This window comes from Vanacampus margaritifer, chromosome 11 (assembly GCF_051991255.1).
Source record: "Vanacampus margaritifer isolate UIUO_Vmar chromosome 11, RoL_Vmar_1.0, whole genome shotgun sequence".
NCBI lineage: Eukaryota > Metazoa > Chordata > Actinopteri > Syngnathiformes > Syngnathidae > Vanacampus > Vanacampus margaritifer.
In genome coordinates, this window is record NC_135442.1 from 12844668 (window position 1) to 12863600 (window position 18933).

General features: G+C 41.0%; 1 protein-coding gene across 1 annotated transcript; it reads left to right on the forward strand.

Annotated features, from left to right (window-relative positions):
- The first annotated feature begins 408 nt into the window (after window positions 1-408).
- On the forward strand, window positions 409-18824 carry LOC144060888 (follistatin-related protein 1-like). The gene is made up of 11 exons (XM_077580811.1): window positions 409-619; window positions 748-804; window positions 11552-11653; window positions 11728-11857; window positions 12496-12528; window positions 12684-12814; window positions 13634-13755; window positions 14032-14144; window positions 15786-15896; window positions 15972-16066; window positions 17241-18824. Exons 1-11 carry the CDS (start codon window positions 434-436, stop codon window positions 17280-17282), a joined length of 1122 nt encoding a protein of 373 aa, XP_077436937.1. The 5' UTR covers window positions 409-433; the 3' UTR covers window positions 17283-18824.
- The last annotated feature ends 109 nt before the right edge of the window (window positions 18825-18933 follow it).

Below are 18933 nucleotides of genomic sequence, written 5' to 3' on the forward strand. Positions count from 1 at the left end.
ATCTGAGATAATGCTGAAGGTTTAAAAAAAAAAAAAAAAAACAATAATTTATTACAATAAGTGTCATGTCATGTTTAGCATAAACAGTACCTACCGGACCAACAGATATTAATATAATACTTTACCACAAACTAGTAGACTTAAGTTTTTTCGAGTGATGCAATTTGGCCCACAAGGGTCAAAATTAAGAAAATACCTTATTGTAAATTTAAAATACTTTTGCAGACCACATGTCACATCATGGTGAAGTGTATGTACACAATGAATTATATTTCGATACATTTAAATGTAAACACATCCTCCTGTCATTTAAAGCATTTTGATACCAGTCCGGCTTGCTAGTGGCTCATCTACAGTCCACATGACAGACAGTACACATACCTTCTTCCTCCTCCTCCTCCTTTTTTTTCTTCTTCCTCCTCCTCCACCGTGCATGAAAAAAACAGACATTTCCATTGGCTCTTTAGCCGGGAGAGGAGGAGAAAGACCGGAGGACCTGCTCGAATTCCTCCAAGCAGCTCAAATTTCCTCCAAGCCGCGGTCCTGCTTCTTTTCACGACCCGACGAACATCATTCTCTCCTTCGCCAAGCACCAAGCAAGCTCTTAGCAGCTAAAACGGTAAGTTACTGAAAAGGACGCGCGACTATAGTCGTTTTTAGCATGACTTAAAAGTAGGTTTAACAACAACAACAAAAAATGCTGTTTCTAGCTCGGTAAATCTGACTTTTTTTCCGACTCACGACCAGATGTTACGCGGTGTCGCTGTGTTCCTTCTGCTCGTTCTGGCTCTCTCCCACGCAGAGGTAAGTTTGTACACTTAAACTTGTCCATTTTTACATTGATTGTCTAAAAACACACGCCGAAACATTAAGAGCTAAATTTCTGATGGCGTGATTTTTATTCGCGTTTAAAACCGTGTTCTTGTCTGGTTTTCCCAAAAAATATCCCCTAAATGTTTATGGAGTTTGGAACCAATCAACATTTCCCTCCAAATCCTTTATGTAAAACCAATAAGGCTCCTTTTGTAAAGTTAGGCTTCTCGGGAAACGGGACTATATATAAAAGAGTGACACATGAATGGCAGGCAGCTGTGAAAAGAAAAGGAGGAAGGTAGTCCTTGTGTACATTTCATCAGTGCTGCTCCACCTACACTTTTTTGCACTTCTGTTGGGGGATGCTTTGGGTGCAAAAAAATGCTGGGCTGCCCTGGCAGCTGCTCTAATGGTGTCCAAACAGCCCATTTGGGTGGTCAGTGTGCCTTCAAGAATGAGCTGAGGAATGCGAGGATGCTTGCTTTATAAGTCTCACACAGCTAAGAGAAGAACCTCTGAGTAAACATGGGCATGTTGTGGCAGCGCAATGGCAACTGAACACACTAGTAAAAACAATGATGACATTTGAGGTGTAGTGTCACTTGGGTGGCATTTCATGGCTCCACTTGGCACAGCTGGCTTTGGGTTGGATACCCTGTCAACCCGGAGTCACTGTCAGAAGATAAGCTGCTTTTCTTTTTAACCCCTAGGCGTTATTGTGACCCGTTTTTGGCTTTTTGTTGGTTATGACCAAGCCATTTCAAAATAAAATACTGCCCACGGGTTAATCAGGTTGTTATCTTATTATAAGAAAGATAGAAAAACACTAGAATGACAGGCTGTGGGCCTCTACTAATGATTTGCCCTTCCTGGCTTATACTGTAGAGGGGATCATGGATTCACGTGATCCTAAAGATACGACGTTTTGAGCTAATACATGGCACCAAATGAGCTAGTTTCCGCAGCAGTATAAGAATATGTCTCTGGATTAAGTAAATTTAAGAAATACCCTATGGGTGGCCGGCATGCGCATGACGAATGAAGGCGACGAAGATATCCACCATCTTTCGTGGAATCAAAGTTTCCTCAGTGATAAATAAAACATGTAAGGGGTCCCACCATTTCCCAAAGCAGTTTTTGTTGTTTTCTTGTTAACACACACACACACACACACACAAGCAAACACTTAAACATTACCTCCTTGGCAGAGGTTATAAAACAGAGACTCAGCAAATTGTCTATAACACCAACCTCTTGGATGGTGGCCATTAATGACGCAGCCCTTTTTTTCCCCCCTCCCCTGCTGATCTTCCATTGCTTCCCCCCCACCTTTGCCTGCCCGCCATGGAGAATGAACCATTGTATGCACGCCTTATACAATTCCTGATCGCGATCTGCAAGGAATGGCTTGCTTCGGCCACAGTTTATCCGATGAAGCCGCTGGCTACTTAATGGGGCGGCATCTGCTCTCCGAAGGTAATTACCCTGATAATATACGGCCTGTTGTCTGACCATGGGAAGGGCTTGAACCGGCATACCAGTGTGCTGTGTAAAAAAAAGGTCAACAAGTTGCAGCAGAAGCCTCATTTACTATACGTGTGTCAGACGAGCCTGCGGGCTGTGTTTGCTATCATCACAGACACTTTATAAGATGATGGTTTTGCATTAAGTGGAAGTTATTCAATTCTGGATATCTGTTGCCCATGTCCACACAAACTTTACAGTTCTGTGAGGAAGCTTGAAACACAGAATGGAGGACTAATTAATGCCACAAATTTTCATCAGGCATCTCTTTGTTTTTGGTGAATCCGCAGGGCCTTGAGTTTGACATCTGTGCTTTATACTTTCAGAGGTCTGTGTTTTCATCAGTGGTGGTTGTAGCAGGCAGTCAAGAACAGATTCTGTTTCAATGCATTGGAGCAGTGGGATAGCTTCTCAAACTGGTGCTGAACTGCAGTTTATTTGGGGACAGAAAAACGTCTTGCCAGGCAGCAATTTTGCAACACTACATACATGACAGTATTATCAATTGGTGTGCCATGGGCAAGGGAATGATCTGCTTACAAAAACTGCAAAGTTGTCAGCATTGGTAGCCTGGATGATACCTGAAATGAAATACAAAAAAAAAAGGAAGTTTATTATGACTTGTGGGGCAATTTGTATGTTTTCAGGTTAAAATTCTTTGTTTTTCACATGTACAAACTCAGGAGAAAATATATCATACTTCTTCACAATTAATTACGCAATTAATTTGGTAATTATTACAATCACGAGTAGGACAATCATTTGTTTTTTGGTACTAAACAAGAAAATGTTTAAACGTGTAAAAAGTATTAAGACAAATTCATTTCTTTGAAACACTATAATTATGCAAGTTCCTTTTGAACCAAACAAGATTATTTGTTTACGATTAAGCCGATCTTGTAATTGTGGAGTGTAAAAATTGAAATTGTAATTTTTATCTTTGATTGATTTTCTCAAGTTAACAGAGAATTGAGATTGACCCCTTGTCTTCCAGGATCCTTATGAATACCTATGAAAAGTCGTTTCATAAGGTTTAGAATTTAAAGTATTGCACTGGTCGCTGTAATGTTGACAAGCGTTAGCGCCATTTTTTTTTTTTGTGTTAGTCGAAATGCCGTTGTCTACACAGCCAACAAGGAGAGTGCTTGAGCTAAAAATTGCATCACCTTCGACAAGAGGCTGAGATATAACACTTGTGTTGTGCGCAGTGTGAAATACCGAGCCACACAAAACAGGAGGTTGATATGCAAAGCGGACCAGGATGCGGGCCTGTGCACCTCTACATTCACATCTATTATCCTGCCTTTTTTTGGGTGGTGACAGAGTGGAATGGTTACTTTATCTAGAAAGGCCAGCAATGGATCATGAAAATTGCAGTTGTCAAGGCAAAGGCGCACACGAGCGCTATCCTCTCAGGCTTCAGCAGGCAAGAGAACAATGAGGACATGCCCAAGTAGATGTTGAGTCCCTTGTTGGCGCTCCATAGGCGGTTCTCTTGCATCCAAGGTGGGCTAAAAATATCGGCCCAGGTGGAGAGAACATGGGCATGTGGTGGAGGGGAGGGGCTTTGTCCTCTGTCTTTATCAGACCGCTCTAATTACTGCATTTCGACATGTCGTCATGCAGCCCGGGCAGGGACTAAACAGAATCGGGACAGAGTCATGCTCGTGCAATTGTAGAAGGATGAGGTAAGACTTGGCTGTGTATGGTGGAGGGTGGAGGGGAGGTTGTATTTCACATCCCCATGGTATGTTCTCTTCAGTATTGGATTTGCTTGAAAAGAGGAATCGTGCAGCTTTAGTAACTGGACTGGTGGCTTATCCATTACATTTAAACAAAATGACAATCAGAACAATAATGTACGCACTGATTGTCAGCCAAATCCAGTCTAAGACACTTCATTCAAATGTTATCCTTTGAAGAAAATGTGTTCTAATTTGTGTTAAAAATCGCTTTTCTCCCTCTTCTCTGGGGAAGTTAAATTTGTTCCACACGGTTAGCGCGCTAGCAGGCTTTGTATTGTTGCTTCACTGTTAAACAGAAAACACATGAAGAGCAACATCCGGCGTGACAGATTCTGTCCTCTGTGGCCCAGATTACAAAGACCGTAGCAGTGAAGATTTGACAGTGAGATCAACTATGACATTGAACAATTGGTAAACGTGCGACCAGTCAAGGCTTCAAGACGTGTGATCTTCAAAGCTTGTCTGACAAATGCTTGTTGAACTTTTCTTAAACAAACTACTCAGTTGTTCCAACCATAAATAATAAATAAATAAATAAATAAATAAATAATGGCCTCATTGAGGAAGCGGAGAGGAGGGCAGGGAATGTAGTCATTGCTTTGGATCGAGCCTCGGCGCAGACACCTCCCGAGCACCCTCCCCTCCTGTTGGAAAAATGCAGAGAACAGAAGAAAAAGGAAACTGAACATATTGTAACAGGTTTGACAGAGACTGACTAAACTGAAGGAAGTTGTAGACACAATGGAAGTAGGTCAGGTGGTTGGCGAAAGGGGGACGCCATTTTCCCTGTGGATTTTTGTCGTCTATAGCCGTCAATGGCACCGAATGAGTTAATTGAGAGCAGATGTGACTCAACCCAGTTAGTTTTTCTTTGGTCTGTCTCACTGTCTTTGTCTTTGTCTCCCATTGTCTTCACCTTAAGTTACAAGGTCTTGGAGATGAGCGGAAAACGAGAGGCCGCAGACGGGCGTGACCTCGTCTTATTTGTCGATGCATTCCTTTCACACTGAATAAGAAGCAGGGTGAAGGCTAACAGGCAGATGGGTGCTAATACTGCTCATTACCCAGGATGCTTTTGTTTCTGCGGGGTTAATCTCAGCCCACGCCTGTCTCTTAGCGGAACGCCCAAGACCACCCCAACTGTTTATCTTGACTGTTTTTCTTGGTCCTCATTATTTCAGGCCATTTGCCGTATCTGACATATACAGCACATTCTCTAAGCAAGGCTATAAGGAAAGGGTAGATTCTATTAGAACATGCTTCTGTCCTCACAAAGCTGTCAACGACACAAGAAATGACTCTGAAGTCTGATTTGAGATGTATAAAGTTAATTAGATTCGGAAAGAAGGCAACAACATCCAGAGGTACTTTAATTATTGAGGGCAAATCCTCCAGCTTTAATGACTCCAGTCCGTCAGTAACAGATGAAAAGTCGTCCGCTTGTGATGCCTCTCCCTCGTGCATTTGGATTTAGGCACAAGTTCGCATATATTTTTCAGCAGGAAACTAGTTCATACTTAGCAAGAGTGTTTCATTTGTCTTGAGTTGTCTTTCGGGAAGGCATCGTGAAATGGAACCTCTGCGCACTGAACCAATGTCCAAAAGCTGGAGAGGCAAAAGAAAGGCAGGAAATGCAGGATAAGGAGAGATCAGAGGGCAACACTGACCTAGATACCGACGAGATTTTGGCTCAAGACGAACCCGGTCAGACCCCAACTGAGGCGCAACATTGCTCAGGAATGTACTGCCCTACTCTCCCGTTCTGGGTTATGTCAAGTGTCCCTCACCTCTTCACATTTTAGTGCTCAATTGAGTTAATTCCTCTGTAGCTTTTAAACCAATTCACTAAAGACTGGAGCACATTTTGAAGTTTGGAAATGATTGTGCTGTTATTCATCTCTGGCGTCCAAATGTCTTTCTGTGGCTGTCGAAATCACTCGGCCATTTTGCTGATGAAGAGGCACTTGATTAGGTTTTGACCCAATTCTGACGTGCTCATTCAAACAGATTATATCATCGATGTTGCTAAGTTTATTGGAACCTATAAAATCCTACTCAATCGACTCGTTTCTGAACACCCCTTATTATAGTCAGACCTTCTTTAGAAGTGTCACAAGAAAAAGAAAACATGAGTCAAGTGCTGAACTGACCCAAATTTAACCTTTTGAGACTCTTTATTCTGAGGTTGACATGCCAGTAGTTTTGCAGTTTCCCCCAAAATCTAGTTTCGATTTGTATGAGCTCCAGGACTTTTGATGTTCTACTGTAGGTGGTAAAAATCAATTATTCCGTTCGGATGCAAAAAGTTAGAAGTGATAGAAGAAGGCATCATTACTTCATGAAAACAACTTGTTTCAGAGTACACTTCGAACAAATTGGTGTTTTTCTCCCACGAATCCAGCAACTTAGCTCACTTATGGCATGATTGAGAGCTTGCAGTTCAATCGAAAAATCTTTGCATTTTGTGCTCCTCTTTCTTTTGTCCAGAGTAAACAAACCAACAAACAATGAAGGCTCTCTGTCGAATATCACATAGTGCCGTTCTGTACCACTCAATAGCCACTTCAGCCATGATGAGCTGTGTTGAATCACAAACTCAAGACAAGATTGAAACAAAAAAAGCCTGTGATGATGGATTGCATTTACTGGGGCTGAGAATAGTCATCTTTGCTATGGCAACTCATGACAGGATTTTTTTCCTGCTCAATTCCTGACTGGTAAGGAAAAGCTAAACATATATTCAGAAAACTTAACGATATTATGGTTAAATTGTTTAACTTGACGAGATGAGCAAAAATCCATTCTTATATTTTGTGGTGCATTTGGGATTAATTTATTCCACATACAAGCCATCATAATATTTTCTCCACGCTAACGAGGAGAAGGGCAATCATGCGAATTGATCCCAATTGGCTGCCGAGCGACATTGGAGCTCGAGAGCCATTGATTGACCTTCTAACTCATCGGCGCGTAGCAAAGATATGCGCACACCTATGCACGACAGCCTAAATGTGCACATACGAGTGAATGCCGTTATCGTGTGCCCCCTGCTGCTATGGTAATCATTCCTTATCAGCAACGGGAAGAAAGAAAATACATTTGATGTCAATCGCAGCAACAGAACAATTCAACTCCATCAGCGTTATCGTCACCATCTCCTCCCAATCTCATCATCTTTTTTTTCTCCGCTCACTCTTTCCTTTTATTTTCCTTCCATTAAACAGAACAAGCTGGTCTCGGTCCAATGGCACTCGGCCCTAAAAGGACAATACAGTGGGAATAAAACAAGGTGACGGGGCACGTCCGGGCAGAAGTGCACCAGAGTTGTAGAGATGCCATGCTGAGATGGCAAGATGCTGCAATGAAGCTTCTTAGAAAAATCATTGAAGTCGATGAATCTCTCCAGAAGTTTTTTTTTTTTTTTTTTATAGTATTACATCAAGAAACAGGAAGAGGGCAAGGGCTGGAGGCAACTAAGGTCAAATATCTTATTTACATGAAAAGTACTCTAGGATGGGCGTGACTTCATTTCTTAGGATATTGTGATTTATATTTAACTGGAAACCATCAGTTTAAAATGTGATTCATGTCAAAGAACACCAACAGAAGTGGAAAGAGTGATTTTAATTTGTGAGAATTTTTAATTTGGTACATGCTGAAATGTACTGGTTTGATGTTTCCTGACGAGATATCATCTATTAATTTTTAGGAGTCTTAAGACAGCTTTCCTGTTTTAAATGACTATTTTCACATACAGTAGATTGTGCCGGATGTGCACGGCCCTGTGATTGGCTGGCGACCAGTTCAGGGTGTACCCCGCATCTCGGCCAATGACAGCTGGGATAGGCTCAAGCACGCCTGAGGAAAAACGGATCAGAGAATGGATGGATAGATGGTGCACGAATACCCGGGAGGAAGATGCAGTTACAGCAATATATTTTCATTGTTTGTTGTCCTAGACACATAATGGTAACGCCAGTGTGTACATTATCTTCCATAAACCAGGAAGTAGCCTGCTAATTAAAAAACAAATGGACTCATAAACACAAATCAATACAGACGCTCCCCAACTTACGAACGAGTTACGTTCCGAGCGATCGTTCGTAAGGTGAATTTGTTCGTAAGTTGCTTCAGTGCTATATTTTGTATTATAATTTATGTTTAAAGAGAATACGTACAGTACTGTACTACGTATGTTAGAGAGAGAGAGCGAGAGACACACACAGTATGTACATGTACGTAATAAGATAAATAAAATGAAGTTTAACTTACTTTTGGAAGATGTACTCGATGCTTAAGGATTTGATGGAGGAGGAGGAAGAGGAGGATTTCATATCATGAGAGGTTCTTCGTCGTCGCTGGAATGGGCTTCAAAAGTTACTTCCTCCTCCGTAACTTCAATGTAGGAAGAAGATGAGGGTTGATGAGTATCTTCCTTGGAGGATTTACTAGAAACTGGCCGAAAGAAGCGATCTAACGACGATTGCACAGTTTTCTTCTTTTTTCATCATAAATGATGCGGTAGCACTGTATGGCATCATTCAATTGATTTGCAACCTTTGTGCAACGTTCAATATTTGGGTCTTGCTGCTCGAAGAGTGCGATGGCTTTATCTATGAGCGACAGGCGTTTCTTCTTCTTCCTCCTCCTCGACACGTTGCTGAGCCTCCAATGCTGGGTGAGCTCTCACAGCGCCAAGCGTCGGTATTAGCGGCGGAAAGAAGCACTACAGTACTCGGAAAAAGTTGCGCAATACAAAATCTAACTTACAGCATCTCTTTCCGAACATTTTTTGACATGCGCGCAGACATGTTCGTATGTACCGTTGTTCGTAACTCGAATGTTCGTAAGTAGGGGAGCGTCTGTACTTTTGACAACAATTCGGCCTTGGTAGAGGTTTGTGCTGTACTGAGTGGCCAAGTATCGGCTGGGCTACTGTTTTATAACTAGGTGTATCTATGCTGATATTTGGCATTTTGACGCTTATGGCATTGGCATTTAAAAAAAAAAATCTTCTAGCTGATAATAGATCATCCTCATTGGCTAAAACCTCAGGGAATTATTTACCGGTAGTTGTTTAAGTTTTCAGTTAACGTTCAAAGAGATTCTGCTGAGCCTGGAAACTGTTTAGGAAAACCTTTATCATGTTGAAAAGCTGTTTAATAAACATGCTTAAAGGCACTCAAATGAAGTGTTGCCATTTGTATTGTTCAAAATTTTGACATAAATGTTTTCCTTTTTTACTGCAATCAAATATGGGCTATCAGTAAAAACATATAAGTCTATCTCTCTATGTTCAGCATTACGCAACCGTTGACAAAACTTTGTTCCTTGGGTTTTTATAGTTGACTTGTTGTCTATACTGTTGCTGCTATAGGTTAAACATAAGCTATCCAAACTCAAGAAGGATGTATTTTCATATTTGGTGCACAGACCGTGAAATTATTATTGAATTTCACATATAAGTGGCCCAGAAAACGTATATTTATTTTTTATAGTATTAAGATGGTGAGGAAAATAAGGTCACACAATAGAGTTATTGTTTACTGTATATTATCTTGAAGATCATAGCTCCTTTGCTGTTTTTAACTGAAATGAGTAATGCTGTTCAAATCTGGCAGTATTGGGTTTTGTCCAGAAGGTACTGTTTGTGTGATTATTGAGTGTGTTATTTCTTATCTTATATATAGATAGTTAGCCCCTCTCTCGCTCAAAAACAAATTGTTTTCGCAGTTGGCAGTGAAAACGGTCGAGCACCCAAATGGTTTGTTTTTTAACGGTCTGTAAATTGTGGATTTCAATCTATCCTTGCCTCAAAAATAATAATGAGTGACAATGGCAATGTTGAGACGCACTACCTGGATGTGGCGAAACATTTTGCTGTGACATGAGGGTCAACGATAACATCGAAACGAAAGCTGTGATCTCATTATGCCACTTGTGGTCTCTCCCGGTACTCCCTCTCACTATAGCAACAGCCCAATGTAATTGGCTGGTGAGTGGAAGAAAAAAATGGCCCCCGTGTTTCTGCGTTCATTAGTTGTTGTCTGCTGGTTGCACATGGATGGACACAACACATGAGTCATCTGCAGAGCTCAAAATTCCCGGTGGTGGTTTCAGTGCTATAAAAACGGGTTGCAAGCTTGAAGCCACGGGGATTACTTTGAAGATCCCCCCCCCCCCCCAACATTGGATTATTACGTGTGCGACTTTTAAATCATGCATAGAATTGAACCACCTTTTTCCCTCAAGCTCTTCTCGCCACTTTGAGGTTAAAGTCTGCTCCACTTTGGCATGTGACTTCAAGCTTCCCCCACACCCATTATCCATCTTGTTACATTCAATTATTGCTGAGCTTATGTGAGTCTCCAAGAATCCAGCCCTTGTTTGAGTCCGCATACCAGACCCAGAATGTGGACCGCAAGCTCACGTGTGCTCAAGCACAGGAACGGTCAACTTTTTTCTGCCCCGCTCTCGTTACAGGAAACAGCGCCTTAAAAGAGGGGGAGGGAAGTGGGGGGAGAATATTGTATGGGAACAGGCCCAAAGAAAAACACACACACAAGCCAGACTCCAGATGTGGAGACACCCTGTACACACACACACACCAAGACACAAAAAGGCACACAGATGGAGAATGGAGGAGGTAATGAGGGTCATAAAGCAGTCTGTGAGTGTTTGCTGCTTGAGATTGGGCGTTTTTTGTTTTTTGGCTAGGAGGAGCACAGGGTGACACACCAGACAAGCGGACAACAAAAGATAAAAGACAGAAAAGACGTCATCTTGAAATAAACAAAGTGGGTGGGGGGGAAAAGCTGCTCTCATCCTGTTTACTTGTCAACACGCAGTTCCATAGGAGGTTTTAACTAATCTGTCGAGGCTGAGTCTGAATCATAACCCACTGAGTTCAAGCAGCTGCTCTCACATCATGTGATGTATTGCCACCTAGAGGAGAAACTCCATCTAACTATGCAGCGTTTCATATTTGCCCGTAGCACAGATTAGTGATTTCCTTCTGTCAGATTTGTGGTCAAGGGGAAAAAATAGTATAGTTTGAGTTGTACAATACGAGTTCATATAAGGTTCCAGATAATGACAAATAACCCCCAGTGATAATGTTCCATGATATATTATGCCATTTGGAATATATAGCATTATCTTTTACAAAAACATAACATTCCATTTGTTTATACTGGAGTTAGATAAGACGTATGATCCAAATCTTTCCGAGCGCTCCATGACGCAATTCCCAAATTATGCCTCTTGAGAGCAAAAAAAAGTAATTGTCACTTTAACCATGTAGTATAAATCCAGCCTTAGAAGCATCCAACAACTATGAAATAATGCAATTATGGTGATATTATCGTCCTTGAAGGTAAATCTGCCATAATGTGCTGTTGCAACATTTCACATCTGTTAATGTAAATGTGTGTGAATTGTGAAACCACTGTTGTCCTCTTTTATTTCAGGAGCTGCAGAGCAAGAGCAAAGTGTGTGCCAATGTTTTCTGCGGGGCAGGGCGAGAGTGTGCCATCAGTGAGAAGGGGGAGCCCAGCTGTCTGTGCATAGAGGTGAGTGAGTGAGTGAGTGAGTTTCCACGTCATAGTTTCCGTTGCATGTCCCTCATTTTCTTTTGTCCGTCCAGAGCTGCAAGCCCCACAAGAGGTCAGTATGTGGCAGCAATGGTAAAACCTACAGGAACCACTGTGAACTGCACAGAGACGCTTGTCTGAGCGGACTGAAGATCCAAGTGGCCTACGATGGGCACTGCCAAGGTACCTTTAGATGTTTACAACTCATGTCAAGTGAAAAGTTGACTTTAAAAAATAAATGAAATTAACTTTGCAAGTGGTGACAGTTTACATTCTTTGGTAAGGTCTGCTGTTTGAGAAATAAAGTTAGTCAAAATAGTCTCAGCAGTTAACTCTTGAAGGTCCGTGTGTAAACAATGACGATAAACTGAAGTATTTACACTTTGTTTTGGTGAAAATTGAGGCATCTTTCTGAGGAGGTGTCAAATGCTATTCTAACTCAAAAGTCGCCAGCAGAGGTCGCTGTGACTCAGCAAAGCTCATTTGTGCCTTTATCTATATATCAACAGATTGTAATATTAGCATCTTATCAACTCAGGGATGAACTTTAACTGCTCATCCTCTGTAAAGTTCAATTTGCACTCCTGATAGTAATATTAGCATCTTATCAACTCAGGGATGAACTTTAACTGCTCACCCTCTGTAAAGTTCAATTTGCACTCCTGATAGCCTGAACGTTGATCTGAGCCATGTCACACAATTTCTTCACGTAGGCCAGTTATGTCACCTTGTCCCCTTTTTCAGACCTTTGGCCAAGAAACCTATATCAGCACTAAACATAATAACTGGTCTTGTTTTTGTTTTTTTTAAACACCTTTTAGAGAAAAAGAGCGAGCAGGCAGCCGCCAGCCCAGGTGAGTGTTCCATCCATTTTTACATTTTGCTGTGGCTGTCTGTGTTGGTATAATTCTAAAGCATGGTCAGAAAAACAAAAATACTTGGCAAGCAATAAAGACTCACAATGAATTATTCATCAGCATTAAGCTATAGAATGTTACTCGTCCCGCAGTGGTGTGCTACGCTGCAGACCGCAACGAGCTGAGGAGCCGTGTGATCCAGTGGCTGCAGACCGAGGTTGTCCCAGACGGCTGGTTTGTCAAGGGTTCCAACTTCTCTGACCTCCTGCTCAAGTACTTCAAGGTGGGCCAACCAAGCCGGGGTAAACACACAAGATCAGAGTGTTTGATTACTGCTAGTCAGCAATTTACTCGTTTTGACTAACACGGCAAACCACATATATAAAACATCTCCTCCGAATGAAATGTCAGGTGTAGTAACAAGACTGACCTGTAAGAGGCAGCGTGGTGAAAATGGGATCCTCCCTCCAGAAAATACATATAAGAAACGGTATCAGTAGAAGAAGAGATAGCTGTAGTTAACTTTTAATTGCAAACTTTTCTGTGACAAAAGTTGAAACACTCAACATAACAATTCGCTTCGCTATTAACCAGAGCTTGACAGACGGATTTACGGTTCTAAATATTGAACAGGTTTAACATTTATTGACACCCCAAACCATTTTACCAGCATGTAGCAGCATGCGATTTGCGACTCACAAGTTTACATACTCAGGATTTTATTTATGTAATCTTTTCTCTGACATTTACCGAAAAACTCACCTATTCATTGTTTTTGCGCTCAGCAATAAAAGTATGGCTTTGGTGCCACCTTGTGGCATATTAGTGCTAAGGAATTATGTTGCTGTGAGTTGAGAAGCTTCATTAGAGAAAAGTAGTTGCAGCAGGTCTCGGTTCCCACCCCCGCAAATATCGGGGAAACATTCAAATTCGGTCTGTGTACCCTGCTTTAGATAACTTTTCGAAAACAAAACTTTTTAAAAGTATAAACAATAATCATGAAAACCATTAAGTATAGCAACAACTGAGCATACATGGAAGTTCTATTGTATCTGGAATAAACAACACTGAAGCCGTTTTTGTGCATCCTATTTTTTTGCAGTCGTACGACAGCGGTGATTCCGTGCTGGACTCCTCTGAGCTGCTCAAGTTCATCCAACACAACGAGTCTGTGGCGACTGAGATGCAGTCCTACGCTGACCAGGAGAGCAACAAGCTGCTTCGGTTAGTATCTGCTTGCATGATGGCTGTTGAAAGATAAGGCTAATGTTACACATTCCTCTTTTTTTTTTTTTTAGCTTGTCAGTTATTTGACCTTTGTGCTAACTTTGCAAGTAACCGCGGTAATGTTTGCACATGCATATCTCTACTATGTGCTCGAGAGCTATTTTTAGGTACGTCATTGAACTCTATCCATTTTGGTGTAAACTATACTAGTGGGGCACTCCGTATGGAAGCCCGCAGTTATGTTTCTATTAAAAGTGTGTTTGCACTATCCAGGAGTCTCTGTGTCGATGCCCTCATTGAGCTGTCTGATGAGAATGCCGACTGGAAGTTGAGCTTTGATGAGTTCCTCAACTGCCTGAAGCCTGGATTCAACCCGCCCGAGAAGAGTGAGCTTAAACCATCCATCCATTTTGTATAGACTCTATTGACGCATATTGACAACCATTCACACTCACATTTACACCTATGGGAAAATTAAGAGTCTTAATTAACCTACCATACATGTTTTTCCCAGCTAGACTCAAACCCAGAACCTTTTGACTGTGAGGCAGACGTGCTAACCACTACCGCCATGTGCTGAACAGAATAAAGCCAACTAACGTTTTTGTCAGATGAGCATCATAAGTGAATAAATGCCACAACGAAAGTTGACTCCTCACTTTTTTCACAGAGGGGGAAAATCTGTAAAGCTGGCATATGTGGTGAAGTTGAAAGAGAACACGCTGCTGTAATTCAGCTGCTGGTTGCATCAGTGTACTATGCTCAGATGTGGGCTAAAGTTCAGAACATTGAACCCTGGGGTTTCAGCAGACTCAAGGCCGTGTGTGGTTATTGAGAAACTTTAGGATTACCCCAAACCCATCAAACAATTTTCTTTTCCCATTCTGTGAGATAAAAAGAATCCAAACATTGCTTAAGTGCTGTTTTTCCTCGTATTGTGGCCCGTGGGTGTTTATTTACTCAACTAGAAAAATGTCAGGTCCTTATTAGGTGGAAGGCCTTTTCTTGGACAAATATACGATTTTATAATGCTAAAAACTAGGATTGACATTTAAAAAAGGAGAGCGAGAAATGTTAAAGAACCTAAGCAGGCAGTTTATAGTATACGACACTGCAGAATGAGTTAGATGAAACAGAAATGCTATTGGCCACATTAATTTTCACATAACGGCATTTTAATAGTATGCAGGGTTAGTCATTCAGTAAGTGCTGCTGTTTTGGTTGAAATGGGTTCAGTGGTAAACGATTACATCAGTTCAAAATCATAGTTACTGCAGACATGACAAGGCATCCAAAAGGGGTATGCTGTTATTGAGGAGATGCCTTTGTCGTGACGGAACATAAATAAATGGAGTCACAAAGGCGACAGAGTTGCTAACTGTCACTTTTTTTAATACTATGCAAGGATGTCGGTAGTTGAAAGCTGGCAAGAAATGTGTTGCTGCTGTCTTTGGGGGCATCTATTTGGAGAAAAGCACTTCTTTGTTTAGTTTAATAAAGACTTTGCCCCAAAATATCTTTACAATAGCCTTAATGACTGAAACATCTAATTAGTAGATTAACACCTTAGCTGTCCTGGCCAATAATTTTCAGACTGGATTTGCGTTCGCATTTCATGTGCGCAATGTGTACATGAAGATGGTGTGTGCAGTTTCATTTTTTGGCCACAGGAAGCAGTAGCGAGTCAAAATTGAAATTTCTGCATTCAGTATTGTTAAATGGAGACCACTATTTGAGAAAATACGGTATCTTCAGATTAGTTGATATGCCATAGACAAAGTTATTTGGGCATCTGGCCATTATTGCACTTGCAGGAATTCAAAATGAAAATACGTTCAACCTGTGCCGTTTGATGGGGTTGAGGTCAGAGGGTTTTCAAGTTTGTTCATCCAAAACTTATCCCAACATGCCTTTTTTTTTTTGACCTTACTGTTCCCACTATGTTTACAGTACATAGTTATGGTGGTGTCTGAATCGGAAAAATAATGCTCTATTATCTAAACTCCTTGTGTTGTGTATTTTCCCAGAATGCGCCTTGGAGGATGAGAAGTATGAGGACGGTGCAGAGACACAGGTGGAGTGTAACCGCTGTGTGTGTGCATGCGGCAACTGGGTATGCACGGCTATGACCTGCACAGGTAAGATGTAAGATATTCGTTTGGTTATTTCGTCAGTATCTTTGTACCTAATCACATTTGACTCACTTGGTGCAGACAAGACAGCTGCTTTGGATGAGTCAACAGATGCTGATGCGGAGATGACAGAGGAGGATTGGGACCTCCGTGTGGCAGAGCTAAACAAACACCAGGTTGGCTTTTTTAATCAGTTAACCAACAAGCCGAGCGTGTTTCTTCGGATAAGGGAAATGTGTTTTTCTTGACAAAGGAGATTTGTATTAAACTGCGCAGCCCGTGAAACAACATCCTCTGTTCAAATTTGTCGACGTTAGCTTTTCTGTAACAGAAAAACATGCCAGGAAAGCTTGAATCAGCATATTTTGAAGAGGAAATTGTCTCAAAAGAGCGTGAGCGTGTTGTAATTAGTAGAATGCTGGCAAAAACATTTTATTACACAGCACTGTATGAACCAATGGATAAATGCAGTTCCTTAAGGATTAGATTACACTTAATCTTAAATTCAGTTTTTGGGAATCCGTGAGAAATAAATAGTTGTATATATTTTCTTCACAAATTAATAATGAAATAATTGTTTAAGTACAGATGTAGCACAGTTTGCTAACTTTAAAATGGAATGACTGTAAAAAAAAACAACAAAAAATACATATATATATATTAGGGGTGTTAGAAAAAATCGATTCGGCAATATATCGCCATATTACGGCGCGCAATTCTCTAATCGATTCGACATGCGGCCGAATCTATTTTTAAAAATCCATTTTTTATGGGAATATTCAACAAAACGTCTTACTTACGGTTAGGATTCACACATTAAGCATGGAAGAATGTTATATTAATGGAACATTAAGCCTTAATATTTTATTTCAGTGCTGTTCAAACATGAAACAGACTGCAGCCTGTTTGTTAAATGCAGTGGCTCAGTTATAAGCCTGAATTTTCAGATAAAAAAATACATTTTCATAAAAATTTTACAGTTTACATGTAAAAGTTTACTGATTAGGATTTTCTAAATTTGAGGAAAAAATCGCAATAATCAATTTATAGATTCGTATCGGGATTAATCTGTATCGAATCGCCAGGTACTAGGCAATTCACACTCCTAATATAGATTTATATTATTTATTTTTAGTTTTTGAAAAGTCAAGTCTATGAATACTTTCCAGATGGACAATCTAACAGCGCGACACTAACAAAGTAAACAAGGGCAACTGAGTCAGCTGAGCTATAAATTACTTCTTCCAGAACTTTTAATGCTACTGCTTTATTTTTATATGAGTGCAATGTCATAAAATTCCTTCATGTAACTACGGTATTGATCCTCATTTTTGTGTTATTTTACTACAGGAAACAGTGGAGAAAATGAAGGCTAGCACTAAGGAGGCCTAAATTAGGACACAGATGAAGAGAGGATGCACACTACCACCCTTCCTCTATACTTGACTTACCTTGCAGCCCGGGTGTTGTTACGACTTCTATGTTTTCTCTACTATTTTAATTATTATACATTTTTTACAGTGTTAAAGTGTTTATGTTGACGTTGTTTGATTCCAGGGACAATCTTATGATTCCCTTTTATTCAGTACTGTCATATTTGATTGTATTAACTACTCTTGTACACTTCTATGTATTTTTGCAGTTCTTGAGGACAAAAAAGAATGATGTGACTCTGAGATTGAGCAGCGTTGGCTTTATGGTTAGAAGCAAAGAAGTGGGAGGGTTCGCCTGCTTGCGATTTATGTATACTTGACCAATGCACTCGTTTTCTCTTTGCTTTCTTGGTTCATCCAAACCAACCAACCAGAGGTGTTTTACATCCTGTTAGGCATTTTGCAGCAAAAAAACAAGCTTGTATGTAGTTTGTTGGTGCCATTGAAGTTTTTAGCTCAAAATGTTCCCACTCAGATACATTGTATGGGCTTAAGCATTAGTACATCGACTTATTACTTTTGTCCTAGATCTCGCTCCAGGGTCTCTCCATCCGGTTCTCATTCACACAGAGTTCCTGCATCAAAGACCCAACATTTATCCGCCTTTGCATTTTCCACACGCCATTTTTTCCCCCACTGTGTTGCTAAAGCGGTGTGGTACCTGCGTGTAAGACAATGGTAGAAAAATGGGCCAAAAGTGTGAAGTTTAATAATACCTCACACTTGAAAGCAGTTGTCACGTCACACCAGACACTGACCTCGTCACACGTCACGTCACGTCACGTCACACCAGACAGTGACCTCGTCACACAGCTAATTATCTGTCACAAAACGGCAGTAATATCCTGCTTTCTCCAATTTGTGTGTGAAATTTCTTAATTCTGTCCCACCTTTCCGGCATCCCTTTCACACAGAAGACGTTCAGCCTCTGTTACGGCTCCCAAAAGAGTTGCCACTTAACGCGGGGAGGGGAGCGGGCAGTGCTAAAGGGACTGCAGGCTACCCTGCAACTGAACATAGCATGGGAACTTCTGAAACCAAAGATGTGCTGAAGATGTTTTGAATGATGTATACAAATCTCCAGGTAACACATTACTCTGGACCCAGCAACAACATTATACCTTTCAGAAACACTCTTTACAAAAGAACTAGCCTTGCTCATGTAGTTGCATCACTAAGCAGATTTGTGGATTTTGTGTATGTTTGAGAGAGACAGTGTGTGTATTAAATGTGCTTTTCCTTTTCTTAAGTGTGATGATTTGTTAAAACCCTGCGTCTAAATTAGGACAATAAAAAACATAGTGCCTTAGACTTGCAAACAGTATTTGCCTGCACAACGGTTTTTACCACACAATGAGTGTGGTTTTGTGATGTTTGGCTGGTTTGTGGCTTGTGTCTCATGCTGAGAAGTGAGAAATGCCTTGTGGAGATTTTTGTGGGCCACTAAAAGTGACTGTAAGGAATATGTATGGAAGCCAATAAATCTTTGTACACCACGGAACCTGTGTCTCAATGCGTTTAAACTTACATCTACACTCATACGGCCATGGCTGAGCTGGAACCAATCCCAGATGAATTTGGCCAAGAGTTTGGGCACACCCTGGGCTGAT